Here is a 22,311-nt window from a genome sequence, read left to right on the forward strand (position 1 = left end):
AACGCCCATTTCTCCTATCATGATAAAGATTAAAAGCCAGAGATAAAGACCTTCAGGCCGCATGAGGAACAGAACCGAAAGGACAGGTTCGGTCCCGAGAGCAACAGCTACCGAACGTCCAGGTTCGGTCCCTCCAATGACCATAAACAAAAGGGTCATTTCGAACCTCAAGTCAGAAGAAATTCCCATTCTAATTCTTCTCGTTCTCAATTCCCTTCTAAACCCAATTATGTTCCTGTACAAAACTCTAAATCGTCAACGAACCTGAAAGGAAAATCGAAGATTTCCTCTGTCCAGGAAAACCGAAAGCAGTCTAAGGCCCAAACACCAAAACCTGAAACCAAACCAACTGTTGCTAACCCTAACAAAATCAAAGTGTTTACCATTAAAAGAAAAGATGAAACAACATTAATAAAAAGAACATATCTTGTTGATGTTTCTCTTACTATTCCTGTTCCTGTGAAAGGCTCACGTGGACCCAAGAAACTTTGGGTTCCTAAATCTGCTTAATTTTTGCAGGTTATAAGTGACGAGCAGTTTGACGGAGAATGGTATATTGACAGTGGCTGCTCACGTCACATGACAGGAAGGAAGGAAGAGCTAAGGGAGTTTCGATCTCTTCAGAATGGTGGGAATGTCAAGTTCGGCAACAACTCTTATGGAATGATAAAGGGTTATGGGATGATAACCAATGGAGACTTCTCAATAAGAAAGGTGGCGTACGTTGAAGGGCTACAACACAATCTCATCAGTGTGTCTCAACTGGTGGGAGGTACCGGTCTCAAAGTTTCGTTTGACGATGAAGGTTCAGAAATCATAGAGAAGAAATCAAAAAGGGTGATTCTCAAATCAGAACGCAAAGGCGAAATGTTTCCTCTCAATCTAAAACCAATCAAAGGAAATCCAGTTGTATGTCTTTTATCCAAAGCACATTCTGACGAAAGCTGGTTGTGGCACCGAAGGCTCTCACATCTCAACTTCAAAGACATCAACAAGCTTGTCACAGGAGGTCATGTTTGGGGTCTCCCATTGCTCAAGTTTGATCGAGAACATTTGTGCGCTGCATGTGAAATGGGGAAGCAAAGTCGTCAAAGTCACCCATCCATTATAAACACAAAAGTTGTTGAACCACTTGAGTTGCTTCACATTGACTTGTGTGGTCCATCATCAATCGAAAGCATTGGCGGTAGCAAGTATATTCTTGTTATTGTTGATGATTTCTCACGTTTTACATGGGTGTTGTAACATCCAAGATCAGAAAGGCCAAGAAAAGGAAAGAAACCTTAAGTCAAGGAGTGGACTCGTCGAGCCCAGGGAGGAACTCGACGAGTCGGAGCGGGATCCGGGGGATCGAGTTAGTGACCAACTCGGCGAGTCGGCTCGTGAACTCGGCGAGTTGGGTCTGAACGAGGAAGCCCTAATTTCGGGACTTGGTACCCTATTTAAGCATCTTAATCTCTTCCCTAGGGCTCATTTGCGGCCCTATAGTCCAGAACCAGAAACCCTAAGCCTCCATTGTTGCTCAATCAAGCTTTCTTGCCATTTTGGGTGATTTGAAGGAAGAAGGAAGAAGGCACACATTGGGGATTCAAGTATTGGCAGTAGATCCAGAGTTTGTGAGGTCTTCCAGAGCTTTTGAAGGTAATGAGTCGCTACCTTCCCTCTTTTGCATATAGATCAACCTTTATCATGGGATTTGGGGCTTTTAGGACAAGTTTATGAACCATTTCGAGTTAGAAGCCCAGATCTGAAGTTGCTACTTCAGACCTATGTGTATCTTGGCCTAGAGAATCATAAAGCATCAGTCTATGGGTTGATTGTTGAGCCCCTTTGTCTCAAACCCTAGTTTATAGTGATTTGAGCCTAGATCTCGTTAGCTACACGTAAAGTTTGCCACTTTACATAAGGAATAGGCTTTAGAAGAGTGGATCTACAGTTTGGAGTCCATGCATGACTCAAAAGTCCTCTGCATGTATGTAGATCTGAATGGACTCGGCGAGTCCTTCGAGTGGACTCAGCGAGTAGCATGAAGATGAGGAGGAACTCGACGAGTGGGATGAACAACTCGTCGAGTCGGATGAAGTTAGGCATGAACTCGGCAAGTTGGAAGAACAACTCGACGAGTTGGTTGAAGATTGCCTTGGGCTCGGCAAGTCTACTATTGGACTCGGCGAGTCAGGTCGCGAAACCCCAAACCCTTCGAGTTGAGACTCGAATCAGTGAGTCGGGTGGTGACTCAGCGAGTTGGACAGAACAGGACGCGGAAATAGTTGGACTCGGCGAGTCGAGTCGCGAATAGAAAGACCCTGAGCATATGAACTCAGCGAGTCATTAGGAGGACTCGGCGAGTAAGGTTGACCTGGAAGGTTGACTTTGACCAGGATTTTGACTTTGACCAGAGTTGACTTAGTTGACTGTCAGACTAAGTGTCATATTGATATTGGTAGCTCGGAGAGCTAGAGGAGCAGCGGCTCAGGAGATTGTCGAGTAGCAGCCAGAGGATTATCGGCAGAGCTCAGCAGTTCAGGTGAGTTTCCTTCCAGTAGGAACGGGTCTAAGGCCACAATGCCGACCCGTTTAGCTAGCAGTAGTTTCCGGATTTTGATCCGATGCAGTAGTTAGTATGTTTGATGCCTTCGTGGCTCAGACAGGATTTATGTGTTATGTATTCCAGGCTACGGCCCGATGTAGTATGCAGTATATGTGTGTCCATGCTAGTTGATATGTTTATGTTATGCGATGTTCAGTTAGTTCCGGACTTTAGTCCGATGCAGGGGGCAAGGCCCAGTTAGTCTGGACTTCGGTCCGATGCAGGGGACAAGGTCCCAGTCAGTTTCCGGACTTCGGTCCGATGCAGGGGGCAAGGCCCCAGTTAGTCCGGACTTCGGTCCGATGCAGGGGACAAGGTCCCAGTCAGTTAGTCCAGACTTCGGTCCGATGCAGGGGACAAGGTCCCAGTCAGTTAGTCCGGACTTCGGTCCGATGCAGGGGACAAGGTCCCAGTCAGTTTCCGGACTTTGGTCCGATGCAGGGGGCAAGGCCCCAGTTAGTCCGGACTTCGGTCCGATGCAGTGGGCAAGGCCCGGTATGTGCTTTATATGTTATTGTATGGTATGTGGTATATTGGGGGAGCTCACTAAGCTTCGTGCTTACGGTTTTCAGTTTTGGTTTCAGGTACTCAGTTTTCAAAAAAGGAGCTCGGGAAGATTGCAGTGCTCACACCATAGTCAGTTAGCCTGGGAATGTTTGACTCTGATAATGAGATTATGTTTTGAATTTAATACTCGAAAGTTATGTTTTGACTTATGATACGTTTTTATAAATCTGGTTTTAGTAATGTTTTTAAAGAAATTATTAGTCGTGATTTTTGGTTCGTTACAGGTGTTCTTTCTGAAGCACAAATCTGAGGCTACTCCTAGGCTAAAGATGTTCATCAAGCAGGTTGAAGTGCAACTGAGAAAAGACGTTCGCAACATCAGGAGCGACAATGGACTGGAATTCAAGAACAAAGAATTTGAAGACTTTTTGGCAGAAAAAGGAACCAGTCACAACTTCTCATCCCCCTACACGACTCAACATAACGGAATTGTCGAAAGACGAAACCGATCCTTGTGTGAGGCGGCCCGAACAATGCTAAGTTTCGCTTCTCTTCCTTTATATTTATGGGCTGATGCTATTGCTGCGGCTTGTTTTACGCAGAACAGGTCCTATCTCAACAACCGCTTCTCTCTTACTCCTTATGAGATCATCAATAACGGGAAGCCGAGCGTAAAATTTTCCATGTGTTCGGCTCACGATGCTTCGTCTTCAACTCCAAAGAACATCGTAACAAGTTTGACGTTAAAGCTGATGAAGGAATTTTTCTGGGATATTCTCTTACTTCAAAAGCTTACCGGGTCTTAAATAAGCGCTCTAGGAAGATCGAAGAAACATATTATGTGACTTTCGATGATAACTACATCAAAAAGCTAAAATCTACTGAAGAAACAATTGGAGTGATTTTCACTCAAATAGGTCAAGTCACGGCCTCGATTGCTAATCTGTTCGATCGGTTTGTGGAATTATTCGATGAACCTGAGAAAGCTACTCTCTTGGAAGCCAAGGCATCAGACAACAAAGTCGACCATCTGAAGCACATTGTCGAAGATGCCGCCAAACGAATGGGTGAAGGAGAACAAGTTCCAAACGAACCTCCTCAGCAAGGCGCTTCAGTTGAGGGGGAGAATCCACCTTCTTCAAAACAACCGAGCTCACAACTTGAGGGGGAGATTTCTATTCTAGTTCCACCCGAAAGCTCAACAGCACCCGAAAGACCTTCAGCACCCGAAAGCTCGACAACACCCAAAAGTCCTATAGCACCAGAAAGTCCAGCTACACCTGAAAGCTCATCAGTCGAGGGGGAGAACTCCGATATTTTCTACGACGACGATAGTCAATCTGAATTGGAAGAAATGGTCAATCCTGAATTGGATCCCTCCTATGATCCAAATTACCCTCCTCTTGTTAAATGGACCAGAGATCATCCTGTATCTCAGATAGTGGGTAATGTCTCTGAAAAGGTCCTGACCCAATCTCAATTGAAGGCAAAGCAAACATCTCTATTCTCCAAAGTAGTTCTGCATGTATAATTCTTTCGTATCAAAAGTTAAACCGAAGACAGTAAATACTGCTCTTGATCATTCTGACTGGGTTCAAGCTATGCAAGATGAACTCAACGAGTTCGAAAGAAACAAGGTATGGCGCCTCATTCCAACTCCTAAAGATGCCTCGGTTGTTGGTCTCAAATGGGTATTCAGAAATAAAATGGACAAGGAAGGCAATGTGATTCGAAACAAAGCTCATACCGTGGTGAAAGGATACTGCCAGGAAGAGGGAATTGATTATGAGGAAACTTTTGCTCCGGTAGCGAGGCTGGAATATGTTCGAATATTTCTAGCCTATGCTGCACACAACAACTTCGAGGTCTATCAAATGGACGTGAAATGCGCCTTTCTGAATGGAGAACTTGAAGAAACATTTTACATGGAGCAACCTCCTAGTTTTGTCAATGAAAAGTACCCAAATCATTGTTATATTCTGGACAAGGCAGTTTATGGTCTGAAACAAGCACCTAGGGCATGGTATGAAACGCTAACCAAGTTTTTAAAGATGTCAAAATTCAAACAAGGTTCGGTTGACCCAACCTTCTTTCGTAAGAAGGAAGGTAACCACCTTATGATTGTTCAAATCTATGTCGATGATATCATCTTTGGCTCAACGAATCCTAGCTTAACAGCTGAATTCAGAAAGCTGATGGAGACTAAATTTGAAATGAGCTCAATGGGTCCGATTAACTTTTTCCTTGGTTTAAATATTAGACAGGGACCCAAAGGCATCTTTATCAACCAGGAAGCATACACCAAGACTCTTCTTGCTAAATTCAGCATGATGGGAGACTCAAATGTTAAAGTTCCAATGGCGTTCGACACCAAGCTCACACCATCCTTGGAAAAACTGGCAGTCGATATTACGCTATACCACCAGATGATTGGGTCTTTAATGTACCTCACTGCTAGCAGGCCTGATATAATGTTTTTTGTGTGTTACTGTGCTAGGTTTCAGGCGAATCCTCGTGAACCACATATGCTTGCAGTGAAAAACATACTTCGGTATCTGAAACGAACCACCTCCCTCGGTCTATGGTATCCATCAAACTCAGGTTTCTTCATTCAAGCCTATTCAGATGCAGACCTTGGAGGATGTGGTTTAGATAGGAAAAGCACCACTGGCGGTTGCCAATTCCTAGACGGGAAGTTGGTTAGCTGGCAATCAAAGAAACAGACATGTGTTTCTCTGTCTACAGCCGAAGTAGAGTACATCGCAGCTGCCTCCTGTACATCTCAAGTGATTTGGATCCAAAGCCAGCTCCGGGACTATGGACTCAATATGAAAAAGATCCCACTATATTGCGATTCAGAAAGTGCAATTAGGATCTGTCATAACTCAGTGCAACATTCCAAGACAAAGCATATAGCACTGAGGTATCACTTTATTAAGGATCATGTGGAAGATGGGAACGTCGAAATTCACTTTGTTCGAACCACTGATCAACTGGCTGACATCTTCACCAAAGCTCTTCCTGAAGCATCTTTCAATAAAATTCTACAAGGGCTTCGAATGATGGAATCGGATTCAGTACCAAAGACTACTTCTCAAAATTAAAAGTCGGAAGCAAAATGTACCGAACGTTCAGGTTCGGATCACATGTGTGCCGATATGAACCGCACGCTCGGGTTCGGTCCTGTTCTGGTATGCCGAAATGAACCGAACGCTCGGGTTCGGTCCTATCATCTGATCTTCGCTCATCACTCAAAGGTAGTTTCTTTGGTTGTAAACCTTTTGTATCATTTTCTTAAATTCTTCTTTCTTATTTTCAAAGTTCTTTTCTTTTTCAAACTTATTTTTCTTTGCAACCGAAATCCACCGAATGCTCGGGTTCGGTTCCAAATTTTTTTTTAGCCAAAATAGACCAAACGCTCGGGTTCGGTTCCAAATTTTTTTTTTTTGTGTCTAATTTTTTTTTTCAAAAACTCCAAAAACATTTTTTTGTACGATATTTCTTTTATCTCTTATTTTTGTGTGGCTATTTGTGTGAAAAATCTTTCATTAGTTAAGTGTCCCTAGAAGCATGCTGCTGTATGTGTCCAAAGCCTCACTTGATTCTGAATAATAGCCTTACTGACTTGGTACATACAAACCTTGTCTTCCCAATTAGGTTTTCATATTTATTCTAATCATGAGCTACCTAACTCTCTTCTCACATGAGATAAGAGTTTTCTGCTTGGTCCTTATTTTAACAGCAGAGGTACTTTGGTTTTTCTTTACACCATCTACACTACTTTTCTCCATCTCATTCGCTTCATAAACGTAACCCTTGAGACTCTCAGAAATTACCACTGAAGTTTATGGTTACACAATTTCTATGTTTATGATCTTAGCTTCGTGTCACTACGTACTAAGTGAAACCCACAATTCAATACCTACTATGCATTAACGGTGAACAATCAATTTTGCTCTAGCTTTCACTAACGAATTGACGGACTTATCAATGAGGATGGAAAGTTAAATCTCTGATTTTCTTTTGTGTGATTCCTATGAAATTGTTAAATTCCATAACATTTCTTCCCTTGGAATCTAGTTTTAATTTTTTGAGATTTTACATAAATTATTTTTCATTGCCACTTAAATTATTTCAAACCTACTTGTTCAACAGACTGCATTGGTCTCACAAGTACTTCGTTCGATTGCTGTCTTATATCAAGATCAGGAATTCTGAACTGAAGCGAAAGCCATCCAAATTAGCCTAATTAAAAGAAGCCTTTAAACACTTCTCAATAAGTGTCTGATCGTTATTCAACGGGAAACCACACAAACACTTTAAAGTCTCTCTTGACTTTGAAGGAAGAGATTCGTGCCCGGGATCTTTTGTTTCGTGTCTTTACTGACATCACAAATTCCCTCATATGTGTTGCTTTATTTCTTTTTCTTTTACACACTAAGCACGAAAATCTTTTTGATTTTCCAAAATTCTGGTTTCATTAGTTACAAGGCATAATTTTTTAAAATGAGATTTAAAGTCATAAACGAGTTGTGGCTCACATTGATCCACGTGGTCAATTTTGCTTTAAGATGACGTTTAATCTACAAGGATAAGATGCTGACTCAGGCGGGAGTCCAATCGATTTGATTTTCAAATGGCGCATGAAGGCCAGGTGTGCGAAGTGGAACCGTTTCGTTTAAAAACGGCGCCTGATGGGAAGGCGTGTGAATCGGGAATGCCATTCTCTCTCATGCGTAATCATCGGTGCTACCAACTGTCACGCATCAATCACTTCCGAAAAACTCTTTGTATTTCCTTCGAAGATTTGGGACAGATTCTTCTCTCTCCTCTACCCACAGTATAAAAGGTAACTTCATCCATTGTTTACCTCTTTACTGCACCCAAATTTCAGAGAGCAAGAAATTCTTCACGTATTCTACTGTTCATCATCTCTCCCAACTTCTTCACAACAATGGCAGATTCATCATCAGTTCATGCCACTTCCCACATCCTGCCGATTCGTCCCCAACAGAGTTTGATCATCGATCTTACTCCTCAGGTCTACGATGCTTTCATGTTCCCGATCATCGAGTGCCTCAAATACTCGCCACTTGCTCCTGCACTCACCAAAGCTGAAGCAGTTCCTATGGAGTTCTTATCTCAGATTTTCACCACTACTCATTACGACAAGTCAGTCGACAGGATCTTCTTTGATGTGCTTGATCACAAGGTATCAATCTCCAAGCAACGATTTTGCTCAATTTTAGGGTTTGAACCTGATTCATCTAGGGTTAACCCTGAATCGATTCCGGTGGGTCACATGTTCTCTATGTTCTACAACATGGGGTATACTGAGGTGCTAACAATGGTCATGAAGTTCAAGAAATCATGCCTGCCTCCTCAGTGGAATGGGTTGTTTACAGTACTGTTCAAAGGGTTGTCTGAACGCAGTGCTGGATCAGACAGAGCGAGTCGTCTGTTCATCACGATTCTATATGGGGTCTACAACGGTATCAACCTGGATTATGGGTCGGTGCTATGGCAACAACTCATTCAGAGTCCGGCTTCTACTTCTCGGCATTCCGAGATTTCCTATGTTCGTTTTGGACTCTTGTCACAAAATGGGTGATGGACAAGTACCACGTCCCCATTGTTGCTGGTTCTCCAATGTCTTCGATTGGTACTTTCCATACCACGAAGATCATTGTCTCCGACGCATCCAAGTTTCAATTCATTGGCTCTATCCCTGAGTCGATGTATGGAGATGTTCCTGCAGACAACCGGATTATCCGAACCTACAGGGAGTTTCGTCGCTTTGGTCTGAGAGAGCTCACTCCCGAGATGATCAAGTCCATCCATGAAGCTGACAAGCCTGCCCCAAGGGGAAAGAAGAATGAAAAAGGCAAAGACAAGCAGATTGGCAAGGGAGTGAAAGGCCCTTCTCCCAAGAAACGCAAAACTACCAAAGCTGCCCAATCCCCTCCGCTGAAAAAGAGAAAAACCCAACCAAGGAGAAAGCTGATCTTAGCTTCCTCCTCAAGCGAATCTGAGGAAGATAATTCAGACTCTGATGAGTCTCCTCGTGGTAACACTCCTCCACGATCGCCTACCCCATAAATTCACTTTTCCACTTCACCTATCTCTTCTCCACCAGTTATCATTCCTATTTCCATTCCCCCCATAACCTCCACCACTCAAATACCATCTACCTCCATACCCGTACCCCCTCCCATTTTTACAGACGCTACCACAACCACTGCTGAAGTAAGAACCAACGTATCTGATACGGGGGCTCCTACTAAAGCACCCGAACCCACTCCAACTACCGAACCTACTACAACTACCGAGACTGCACCTTCACCTCCACCCTCATCTCCTGCTCAGGCAGCAGAGGACAAAGAACCATTCCTCGGCGGGGAGGATATGACATTTGATTCGGTCTATTACAGTCCGTTTCAGGTACAGAGTGACGACGATGATGATGCTCCCGTTACCAAGAAGCATCTTAAGAAGCTTCACGAAAAGATAGATTCGCTCATCGCCTCCTCTTCTTCATCACAATCCTCCATCTCTGAAGCTGCTATTTAGAGAATAGTTGACGCTTTTACTAAGGCTCATGAAGCCTCAGTTAGCTCAGCTACTGCCGCCATTGCTGCATCCACCAAAGCCTGTGAGGCTGCGACCGAAAAAGTCGAAAAACTATTTACTAATGCTTCCTCTCTATTGAAGTCTTTACAGGAAACTGTCGAAGCCGCCAGAACAAAGCTTGACCCTATCGTCAACACGCTGGCTACCTCAGTTGTCTCAGAACTGAAGTCTTTTGGCACTCTTCGTCAAACTCTCTCAAACGACAACTCATCCTTTAAGGTGACGATTGAGGAGCGTCTTACTAAGCTCCAAGAAGATCTTGCTGCTGAAAATTCTCTTATGGATGCTCTTGCCAGAAAGACCACTGCTCTAAAGGTCAAGAGTCTTCAACTCTCCAATTCTCAAAAGGAGATTGAGTCTCTTCGATCTGAAAGAGAGATTGTGTCTTCGTGTGTTTCGGATGTCCATGCTGCCATTTCAAACATCCTGGAAGCACATGACCCGATTTTAAACTACTCTGTGAGGCGAACTCTCGCAGAAAAGCTTGCTCCTGCCCTTTCTCTCCTGAGCAAGATTGAAGGGCTCCTTGATTTCGTGTCCATTCCGAAACAAGGGGGAGAAAATGAAAATGTGTCTCAACCGCCTCCTACTTCTACAGCAACCAAAACAACCGAACCTCCTCCAGCAGGACAAGCCTCAGGTTCGGGTGTCAAAGACAAGGGCAAGAAAATTGTTGAAGATAGTGACGATGAAGATAAAGAGACCATTTCCGATCTTTTGAAAAAGCAAGGCCGAGACAAGGACGCTGACATTAGTGCTCGGGTTGCTAGAGAGGCTGAAGAAGCTGAACGAAAACAGAAAGAAGCTCATGACCTTCTCGAGAGTAGGAAAACTCTTTTTCCTCCTTGGACTCTTGAGAAGTTGCTGAAAGAAGCCATCGAAACTCCAAGCATCTTGTGGCTAGAACCAGTGATCTCACTTGATCGTGATAATTCTGTCGATTCTCAGTTAGACATGCCACTGACCCGAAATGCGTTCGTCTTTCATGCCTTTGACAACATTTCTGAGTTCCCACATCCTCATCCAAAGGTTGACAGGGATTTGGTAGAATTCTATCTGAGGGCCGCTCAACCACAGTATCAAACATGGAGCGCTCAGAAGATAGTCAATGTTCGGGTCCTCAAGCCGTATCTGGAAGGAAACTTCACCAACGTTCGGTTTAAGGTGCTGAGAGGATCTGCCAAGACCGAACATGCCATCTCGCTTGCTGATCTTCCCAACTTGAATCCACACGACTGGATTATTTTGCACAACATCCTTCTTACTAATGAAATAGAATATGGTCCGATCATTGACCACTTCAAGAGGATGCTTGTTTGTTACATCATGGAAGTCGCAAAGATGGATCAGGAGATAGCGAGTGTCTTCAAGAAAAAGCCTACTATTTCTCCTGTTGGCTCAGCAAGTGATCTCAACATGATGCAGATGGGGAAGATAGACTCGAAGAGAAATTTCGTTATGTTTACCAGAAACGGAGGCCAAAAATGCCTGTTCGCTTTGGCAGACAAACATCTCTATACCACTGCATGTCTGGAACACGTCTTAGGGATCATTCATCGGTGCAAGCAGAATTCAGCGGATGACAAGAAGTACTTTGATGATATGATTCAATGGTACATTCGCTTCAGACAGACAATTCTCGCACTTATCTCTCGTCTGTTTGATACCACCAAGAAGGTTCCGGCAGCTGGTCCAAGCAAGAAGAAATGATAGTCTCGCTCCAAATTAACGCAAAGGGGGAGATTGTTAGGTCCAGTTTGGTGTTGCGTCCTTGGGCTCGTTAGCTAGTCCAGTTTTGTCTCCGGTATGGGCCTGTCCATCCGTGAGTACGTTGTAGGGTTTATTATATATAGATGCTTGCATGCATTCTTAAACGCAATGATTTTGATAGATATTTAATAGCATTTACGTTCTAATCTTTTGTAACCCTAGAATCCTCTACAGCGGAAGTTCTTCATCGAGCTCTGCTGATGATTGGTTTTAATCATTCGAATCATTCAGATCCACACTTGTGTTTTTATGTCACTGTTTTTTACTTTATTTGTTTGACTGTTATAAAGATCTAATCGATCAAAGAGTTTTATAAACTCATCAATATACTTTTTTTTTGAACAACAAATTTTATAAAAACACACAATTAGCAAATTGTTAGGAAAAATTACAAGGGATTCTTCGACCAATCATTTCAGCAATTACAGTTGGAACGTCTATACTTAGAGGGTGTTTGGCTTGTCTTTTTGAAAGACGAAAGTCCTTTTTGGAAAAGATAAAGGGCAAAAGATGTTTGATAAAAACATTTTAAAAGTGACTTTTATATTTTAGATAGAAGGAAAAGTGACTTTTTGGAAAAGTTAGGAAAACCTGACTTTTTGTAACGTTTCCAAAAAGACTTTTTGCCTCTTAAAAAGACAAGCCAAACACCTCCTTAAACCGCAAAAACAAATAAAGAACTACACTATCAAAAATATTGTATTTGTGCATTTTGCAGGAATCAAAGACAATATTATTTCTAAATTTCCAAATAAACCACGAAGTTTTTAAAACTACCACTTCCACTCTTTATTTCTTCTCCTTGGAGCAACGTAAATCATCAATTCACGATAATCATTCAGTAATCAACATAGAAGTCGGAAATGAAATATTACACCACATGGAAACAAGACGCCACACATTTGAAGCCACTTCACATGAAAACAAAACATACTTGGCCGATTCTACACCAAGGTTACAAACCGGGCAAGCAATGGTTTGCAACTCCAATCCCTTCTTTGAGAGATTCTATCTATGAGGAAAACGGTCATCTAGCTAGCCAAATAAAGACATTTACCTTTTTTGGGATGGCTCGACACCAACATGTAGAAACATAGTTGGTCGGAGAACAAGATCATCGATGTGACTCCTAGTTATGCTAACCGAGTAATTGCCTACACAATATAAGTTCCATCACCATGGATCTGGAGTTGAAGATAAAGAAACTTGTTGCAATTCCATCATAAAATCATTGAGTTGTTCTTGTAACAAACCTCTCTTATACCTCATTTTTGCTTTGTTAAAATTCATTGTTCTAAAATACAACTACAAACACTAATAACTTATTTTCTTTAATTTCTAATTCATAGATTTTATTAATTTACAAAATATTGCATCTAATGTGTACTTTACATAGTTTACATGGTGAAATAATTACAGAACCGTGACAAAAAAAAAAAAAAAAAAAAAAAAAAAAAAAAAGTTAAAAGTTAACTATGACAAAAAAAAAATTATAATATATCCTCTAACATAAACCGAGCAAATATATCCAAATAAACAAAATAGAACATTGTAAATACAAGATGATAAACTAAAAATAGAATACAAAAAGTTGATCAAATATTATTCCATCAAACACCATTATGTATCAACAAGCCTTGTCATCTAATTATGACTAGATTGCTACAATTAGTTTTTTTCCCCTATGTTATTCCATTATGAAAACTTGTCGAAAGAGGATAATAGTCTTTTTACTTTTTGTTTTAACTCTGAATTTAAAAGCATTACTCGAATAGATGCATCGGACCAATATGCTTTACGAGGAATTAGGGAAAATCAGATGTCCAAGTAGCAGAATACTCAAAAATTGAATAATATTGTGTATCTACAAATTTCTAATGAGCATCCGCAAGTTACTTTTATATAATATCGTTGCTTATCAATCAATGTCGCAATACGGGTTTGGTTGATCGAGTCACTGAATTAACAAAAATCAATTATGGTGACGCACCGACAGAAACAACCAAATTAATATATAAAATAAATATGAAGTCAACACTAAATGTGCAAATTCAACGAAGAAAAACATCGCAAAAATGGAACCAAGAAGCCAATGAGAAGTGATTAATGACGAAGTTGGAAAATTGTAAGAAATACAACATACAAATACAACCCATAGTTTATTGGGCCAAGAAACAAATATTTTTCCCAACTACTCCTAAATAGTTAGCCCAATAATCCAACTCCAGTACCAATATTTTTGCATCCCTTTATTCAAATACTCTATTAGAGTATACATGCAAAAATAATAATTTTGCAGATTATTGGTCCTTGTATACTTATAGTTATCAACTGATATATAGTAGTTTTTCTTTATCTTTATTATTGTAGCTATTCTTTATATATTTTCTTTGGCGTTTTCAAAACAAAACGAAGATGGCTAAGGCCATGCTTTTCTTTCTTGAAAGTAGATGTCCACAAAGCAAACCGGTTTTCTTTAACCGGCCCAAAAAAATAGAGCCAAATTTTCAATAACGGATTCAACTAAAATTGAACCTCCGGTTAGGAAATAGGTTTTAATAAAAGTCGATTTTTTTTGAGTAAATTACACGAATGGTCCCTATGGTTTAGGGTAATTTACACGTTTGGTCCCTAACTTATTTTTTTAACTCGGAAGGTCCTTACTGTTTGTTTTTGTTACGCGCTTGGTCCCTATCTTACCTAAAAAGACTATTATGCCCTTGATTTTTTTTAATTTATTTAAATAAACACACCCCTAATCCCACCCCTCACCTTACCTCACCTACCCCATCATTTTTTCCTTTTTAAATAATAGTTTTTTTAGATAAGACAGGGACCAAACGCGTAACAAAAATAAACAGTAGGGACCAAATGCGTAACAAAAACAAACCATAGGGACCTTCCGAGTTAAAAAAACAAGTTAGGGACCAAACACGCAAATTACCCCAAACCATAGGGACTATTCGTGTAATTTACTCATTTTTTTTTCTTCCCTTTTTTAAGAAATCGAACCAAATCCGTTTTTAACCACAAAACCAGTTTTTAACACAATTTCATTTCCAAAAATCAAACTGATTATAATCGAAACCATTTTAGAGAAAACCGGTTTTTAAATAGCTAAAACCAGTTAAAAACCGGTATTTTTGCACCTCTACTTGAAGGTGGAGGGTTGTAGAACCAAATCAAAATGCAAGATGTTGATATTGACGTTGCTTTAGAGTCACATACTACCTCGACGATCCAAGTATTTTATCATTATACTTATTTAACTTCAATTTTTTTATATAGAGGTTTTTTTGAGCAGTTTCATATTTTCCATTTTATTCAATATGGACCGGGTAAAATGCAAGAATTAACATCAATTCGAGTAATGCTTTTAAATCCAGAGTTAAAACAAAAATAAAAAAGATCGTCTTCTTTCGACAAGTTTGTAGAATCAAATGAACATCAATGTTTTAAGTGGAGCGGATCGACAATGATCCGTAGCCGCCCATTTTATTAAAAAGTTAAACGAGTATGGATCGTAAATGTATAAATGAATTGAAAATTAAAATCCAAACTCGTAAAATTCTTACAGATTTGAAACAGATCAGGGTCAAAACTCACTCCACTGACAAGTCTACATACAAAGACACATAAAATCCAAACTCGTAAAATTTTTACAGATTTGAAGCAAATCAGGGTCAAAACTCACCCCACCGACACACAATGTTCCAAAGAGGCACCATTGGTGATGTGGAATAGTGTGTCAAAGAAAGAAAAAGTGTTTGATATGGACTACAAGTTAAAATGCCTCTATATGAATAAAGGACCATGAATCCTATAATTTATATATAGTTACACTTCTAGTTTGAAACAAACCAATCCCACCAAAACTTAGTTCTCAAAATCTTTGTTAATATACAAAATTCCAAAGAAACACTATTAGTGGTGTGGAACACTTGGTTAAAGAGAAAGAAAAAGTGTTTAATATGGCCTACAAAAATGCCTCTATGAATAAAGGACCATGAATCCCATCATTTATGTGTAGTTTTATACTTTAATTTGTTTAAAAAATCACATCTTTTGACTTCTTGTATGCATCAATCAAGCTTTCAACTTGTCCAAAAGATACCCTTTGCCAATCTTGACACAAAAATATGAACTTTACCTCTTTACTATAAACATACTTTCGATCATTCATTCACCCAAAAATGTTCTTTATTCAATAATAAAGTCATTAGATCGATGAGATACGTTCATATGCACACAAAAGTTTAGAGTTTCTCAAGAGCAAAATCATAATACATTATACAAGGTTCTTCATCCAACAATGGAGTCATTCAAGTTTCATAAACACAATTAAGTTGATACAGATTCGATCAACATGATAGTAAGGGAAAAACCGAAACATAATTAAACCATCTCCGTAATAATAATTAGAGACGTAGATTCAACTTTAGCAAACGCTAACCTAGTAATTTCAGGCGGCGGATTTCACCGGCGGCAACGAGTGATGGCGGAGCAACCTCTAGTGTAAGGATGAACAGGACCTCTGGCTCTCCAACATTCATGAGTGTAGTATGATCGGCCGGATCGCGGCGGACATGGGACTCTGTTAGCGGAGAGAGCGCCGTAGGAAATGTAGTATCCAAACCTCTTCCAGAACAGAGATCTCCGACCGGCGACGGTGGAGGCATCTTCGTCGTTTACGCCATCGATCTCGTCAATTCCGTCGTACATCGACGATGTCGGCCAGTCAAGCTCGTCGGTGATGAGACGTAGCGAGTGCTCCTTCACGGCGTTTGATACATCGGCGCCTGAGGAGTGTATAAGCGCGAGTAACACCAGACATAGTGCGATTTGGGTGTTTAGAAGAACAGATGACGCCATAGATGTAGTTTTAGGGGAAATTTGAGTTGGAGAGATGAGGAAGGTAAGGGATTTGGAGGTTTATGGTGAGTGGGAGTGGAAGTGGGGACGCAGAGTCACATGGCGGGAGTTCGGCGTACAGCTGGAGAATTTAATGAGTGCCTCTGCGACCATGGACATAAAGCCTGAAAACTGTCTCGATAATGGTGAAATACGCATACTCTCGCTCTAAATTGCGGAATATTTTAGTGGTGAAGCCAATCATAAGGGCGGTGATTAGTGGTTGATACGGCGGAAGACGGTGGCGATAGTTTAATTGATTTTGTAAAGGCACGAATTAATCACGATTCACGCGCTTTGATTATGGAGCAATAAAAGTGTACTTTGTGATAATTTTTAAAGACAAACGGCTTTTAATCATGAATTTTGTTTGTATTGTTTAATAACCAAATAAATTCTTATTTGACTGAACACTTTTTATACTATGAAATATATTTAAATACCCTGAAATTTATTATAATATTGTTTGGAATGTTGATGATATTTATTAGGGAGCTATTAAACATATATGTATTTATATATTTTTATGTTATATTTTAATAGTTGTTATGTCTAATCATTTTATGCTTACCACCCTATTACCGTTCACAATATAATATAAAAGGGTCCTGATTTTTCCACTGAAAATTTTGATCATTCCACTGAAAAATTAAGATTTTGACATTTATACCCTTCGTCTTTAATATGTAAATATGTACGAAAAAGAAAGACGGGTCCTTATGGCTATAGTTTCGATTACTTGAGAATCACGCGACTTCCATATAAACCAAATTACTACATAACACAAAGAACCCACTAATTCAACTTTTCTCCATTACGAGAACGTGAACAACAAAACCAACAAATCAGCCATGGATGGAGGAGACTTCAACACTAGCTTGCACCGGAAACAAAACCAATACCACAATTATGAAGAGAAATAACAGCCGAAGAACAACTAAGAACAACTGATCAATAATGTTTGTCACTTGATTACACAAAACATACAAATCCCAGTGAAAAACTATCCCTATTTTTACTAATAACTTCAAGCAGCTCAGTATAAGGAACCCATTTGAACTACCAAAGCTCCATTTGATCATCAATAAATACTCTCCAAATTGACTATAATGCTTCTCAAGGATCCTAGCGATTCATCTAAAACGAACATGAAAAACCATTTGTTTCCTTGTATCCACTTTTAACATTCAATAGAACAAAAGGCATGAGAAGAACATAATGATGGGTTTTAGCCATAAGAACTTTCCTATGTGCGCATGCAAAACCCTAATGCTCAGGATCTAGGCTTTCTAATCAAACATGCTTTGAATCCAAGACTTCTAATGACTATTTAGGAATAATAACAACATTGAAACAGATCTAGAATCATACCTTTGAATTCCTTGTTGATCTTGTTGTCTTGGAGCTTCTAGAGTCACAATTGTCACTCCTCTAATGGATTACAAACACCAAATAGCAAGGAGGATGATTTGGGAGAAAGGAGAGGGGAGGAAATCGGCCAGGGTTTTCTTACTTTTGATGAAGTGCCGATTTCCCTTTGCCATAGGGTCTATTTATACTTGTAGACTCCTTAAGGGTTACAACCTAAACCCTAACTGGATAATCTTCTCTTAAGGCTATCCAAATCCATTCCTTAGATAAGCAATGGACGATTTAAGCTATCCTTTAGCTTCTAGAATCCGTCCAATCCATATCTATATGGATTTACAGTCTAAAGTTTAACTATCAAACAATTGACAGTTTATACCCTCTTATTTAATTAATCTCTTTAAGTCACCAAATTATTTCCAATTAATTCTATGACTTATATTAATCAAATAACAATATATTATTCTTTATATTATTCTCATAATATACTAATAATATTTACTCTCTCTTAATAAATCATCCTATCAAGTTGCTATGGTGAAGGCAACCCAAAAGGACCATGCACAACCGGGTCAATTACTTGCCTAATATAGTTGCAGCCTTAGACACTATTCCAACAGTCTCCCACTTGGATAATTCTAGTAACTATATGCACAAGTACAATTCGGTTTGCAATCGTAGCTCTCAAAGACGCTGTCAAACTCTGATCTAATCAATCTTGTCCTTTAGATAAGGGATCGTACAGTCCTCTGTTAGATATCATGCTGACAATTCTATGGAATGGTTAGTCAAGCATTTAGGTTTCTCGATCTCTGATTTATTCGACATAGAACTTAATTGAACACATCAATTCAGTTCTGACCGGGCCCAGCACATAAGTCAAATCAAATCATCGAGCGGCCGAGATATCGCTTTTACCTTCTTAGATAAAAGTTAAAGATAAACTTCGACTTATATGTATTTACTTATTCAATAATCAACTATACATAACAATGCGTTTTATAACATTGAGTTACCAATGTGTTTTCGCATTATCAATGTACAATCAATTAGCAAATAACAAACCATATATCTAGGTTTTAAGACTATATGATATTATCATCTCGCGATCACCTTTTTATATCATATTCCATAAGGTGATTCCAGCAAGCGCGGATTTGTTCCAATGCTCAAAACCAATTCATAAGCACTCATGAATGTCGCAGCAACCCTTTGCTATGTCTAATACCATTTAGACAATCTACGCACCGATTCATGACAAAATTCATTCATATCTACTTCCAACATATGAACGATTGTGGACAATTTGAACAATTCAATTATTCCTAATAAACTCAATTATTTTGGAAGTCAAAACATGCAAAGTGAAACAATAGCTAAACAATTAACATAAGATAGTAACATTACTCATAAATAAAACTCCTTTATTTAATCATCAAATGTTAATTACATTTATCTATTACACGTTTCTAATACTATCTAATCTATGTTATTATCATCCTTCAGCCCAATACTCCTAGCATGCTGCAAGTGCTTAACCCTACTTAGTCCTTTCGTAAGCGGATCTGCTGAGTTATCTTCTGATGATATCCTCTTCACTACGAGTTGTCCTTCTTCTACATGATGTCTAATGAAGTGATATTTTCTGTCGATATGTCGTGATCTACCATGATCCCTCGATTCCTTGGTCAAGGCAACCGCTCCTTCGTTATCACAGAAAATCTCCATGAGCTCCTTTATGGCAGGTACAACTCCAAGATCACCGATGAAGTTCTTCAGCCATATTGCCTCCTTCGACGCTTCGCTCGCTGCAATGTACTCTAATTCGCACGTTGAATCAGCTACGGTTTCCTGCTTGGAACTTTTCCATGTCACTGCTCCTCCATTCAGGGTAAAGACCCAGTCCGACTGCGAACGGTAGTTGTCCCTGTCGGTTTGAAAGCTGGCGTCACTATACCCTCGCACCTTCAAGTCATCACTCCCTCCGAGGACTAAGAACCATTCCTTTGTCCTCCGAAGGTACTTAAGGATATTCTTCACCGCAATCCAATGTGCTCTGCCAGGATTCCCTTGATATCTGCTAACCATTCTCAAAGAAAAGGCTACATCAGGGCGAGTACAAGTCATAGCGTACATGATTGAGCCAACTGCAGAAGCGTATGGAACTCGGCTCATTTCTGCTATCTCAGCTTCGGTACTCGGACTTTGAGTCTTACTCAACTTGGCATTACTTTGTATCGGTAATTATCCCTTCTTTGAGTTTTCCATACTAAAACGTTTTAGTACCTTCTCCAAGTAAGTGTTTTGACTAAGTCCAATTAGTCTCTTACTATCCTTATTCCCAAAATGTAAGAAGCCTCTCCGAGGTCCTTCATAGCGAAGCACTTCCCGAGCCAGGACTTAACCTCCTGCAGAGTCGGGATGTCGTTTCCTATGAGTAATATGTCATCAACATATAGAACGAGGAAGCTAACTATACTCCCACTGGCTTTGACATATACACATGATTCATCTTCGCTTCGTACAAATCCAAACTCTTTGACTTTCTCATCGAAGCAAAGATTCCATCTGCGAGACGCTTGCTTAAGTCCATAAATGGACTTCTCAAGTTTACACACTCTATTCGGATGCTTCGGATCCACAAACCCCTCTGGCTGAGCCATGTAAACATCCTCAGCCAACTTTCCATTAAGGAAAGCGGTCTTGACATCCATTTGCCAAATCTCATAATCATGAAATGCGGCAATTGCTAGCATCACTCTAATAGATTTTATCTTCGCAACTGGTGAGAAGGTCTCATCATAGTCAACTCCGGGAGTTTGAGTAAAGCCCTTCGCAACCAATCGCGCCTTATATGTGTGTACGTTTCCATCCACGTCGGTCTTTTTCTTGAAGATCCATTTGCACCCAACGGTCTTACGTCCGGGCACATAATCAACCAAATTCCAAACTTGGTTATCATACATGGATTGGATCTCGCTATCCATTGCCTCTTTCCATTTCGCAGACTCCGGGCCTGCCATGGCTTTCTTATAGCTATTAGGTTCATCAAGATTTATTAGTGTACCATCACTAATATACGTGTCCCCTTCGGTAGTAATATGAAAACCATAAAACTGGGGAGAACTCTAACTCTATCGGAACGTCTAAGAGGTAAGGATTCGTCAATCGGTTCAACCGGAGTTTCCTCCTCCGGTTGAGTGCCAGCGGTAGAGGTTCCTTCATCTATCGAATCTTGAATCTCTTCAAGCTCGATTTGCCTCCCACGGTCTCCTTGGCCTATGAGTTCTCGCTCTCGGAAAACTCCTCTCCTCGCAACAAAGACAACATTTTCCTTCAGTCTATAGAAGAGATATCCAAAGGATGTCTACGGGTAGCCGATGAAAATACATCGCTCACTTCGGGGTTCGAACTTGTCGTGAGTATCTCGTCTTACGAAAGCCTCGCAACCCCAAACCTTGATATGTGCCAACGAGGGAGCTTTCCCTATCCACATCTCGTGAGGTGTTTTGGCAACCTTCTTAGTAGGGACTCGGTTAAGGATATGGGCGACAGTCTCTAAGGCATACCCCCAAAAAGAGATAGGTAGTGAAGCACGACTCATCATAGAGCGAACCATATCCAATAAGGGTCGATTACGCCTTTCTGCCACACCATTCAACTGCGGTGTCCTAGGAGGCGTCAATTGCGAAACTATTCCACACTCCTTGAGATAATCGTGGAATTCAAGACTTAGGTACTCTCCTCCTCGATCGGATCGAAGCATCTTGATTTTCCTGCCCAATTGATTCTCCACTTCATTCTTGAACTCTTTGAACTTTTCAAAAGTTTCTAACTTTTGCTTGATTAAATAGATATACCCATATCTACTATAATCATCGGTAAAAGTCACATAGAAGCGGTTCCCATCCTTCGTGGTTGATCTAAATGGTCCACACACATCGGTATGTATTAGGTCCAATAGGCCCTCACCCCTTTCACACGTACTCGTGAAGGGTGACTTAGTCATCTTTCCAAGTAAACAAGACTCGCATGTGTCATCTTCCCTAAGGTCGAATGACTCCAACACTCCATCCTTTTGGAGTTGGGCTATGCGTTTCTTGTTGACATGTCCAGGACGACAATGCCACAAGGATGCTTTATCGATACTAGTGGAAGAATCTATATTCAAAACATCATTTCCTAAGTTATCAACAATCATAACAGTTTCATAAATTCCATTACATGGTATAGCTTCAAAGTAAAAGACACCATTTAGATAAGCCAAAATAGCAACAATTGTTCAAATCTAAACATAAATTATTCCTAAGCACTAAAGAATACACTCCAATCTTGGTCACATGCGACGATCTTTTGTTCCCCATGATTAGATTGATTCTTTCTTGCTCCACATCCCTACTTCTTTTTAGTCCCTGCACATTATAAAAAATGTGGTAACCACAACAGATATCAAGAACCCAAGAAATAGCATGATTAGAATCGTTAGATTTAATTGTATATATACCTGCGAAAGATGGCTTGATTTTTCCTTCCTT

The 22,311-nt window shown here is 40.2% G+C and overlaps 1 protein-coding gene across 1 annotated transcript; it reads right to left on the minus strand.

Annotated features, from left to right (window-relative positions):
• Positions 1 to 15,740: 15,740 nt before the first annotated feature.
• On the minus strand, positions 15,741 to 16,642 carry LOC145097589 (protein RALF-like 34). Its single transcript, XM_079035176.1, has one exon. It carries the CDS (start codon positions 16,367 to 16,369, stop codon positions 15,974 to 15,976), a length of 396 nt encoding a protein of 131 aa, XP_078891302.1. The 5' UTR covers positions 16,370 to 16,642; the 3' UTR covers positions 15,741 to 15,973.
• Positions 16,643 to 22,311: the final 5,669 nt, after the last annotated feature.

Source organism: Lactuca serriola, chromosome 4 (assembly GCF_051521515.1).
Source record: "Lactuca serriola cultivar US96UC23 chromosome 4, Lser_US96UC23_V15, whole genome shotgun sequence".
In the NCBI taxonomy this organism is placed as follows: domain Eukaryota; kingdom Viridiplantae; phylum Streptophyta; class Magnoliopsida; order Asterales; family Asteraceae; genus Lactuca; species Lactuca serriola.

Bases quoted from the DNA above. Each gene is read 5' to 3' on its own strand.
- LOC145097589 (XM_079035176.1), bottom strand. From the start codon at position 16,369: ATGGCGTCATCTGTTCTTCTAAACACCCAAATCGCACTATGTCTGGTG.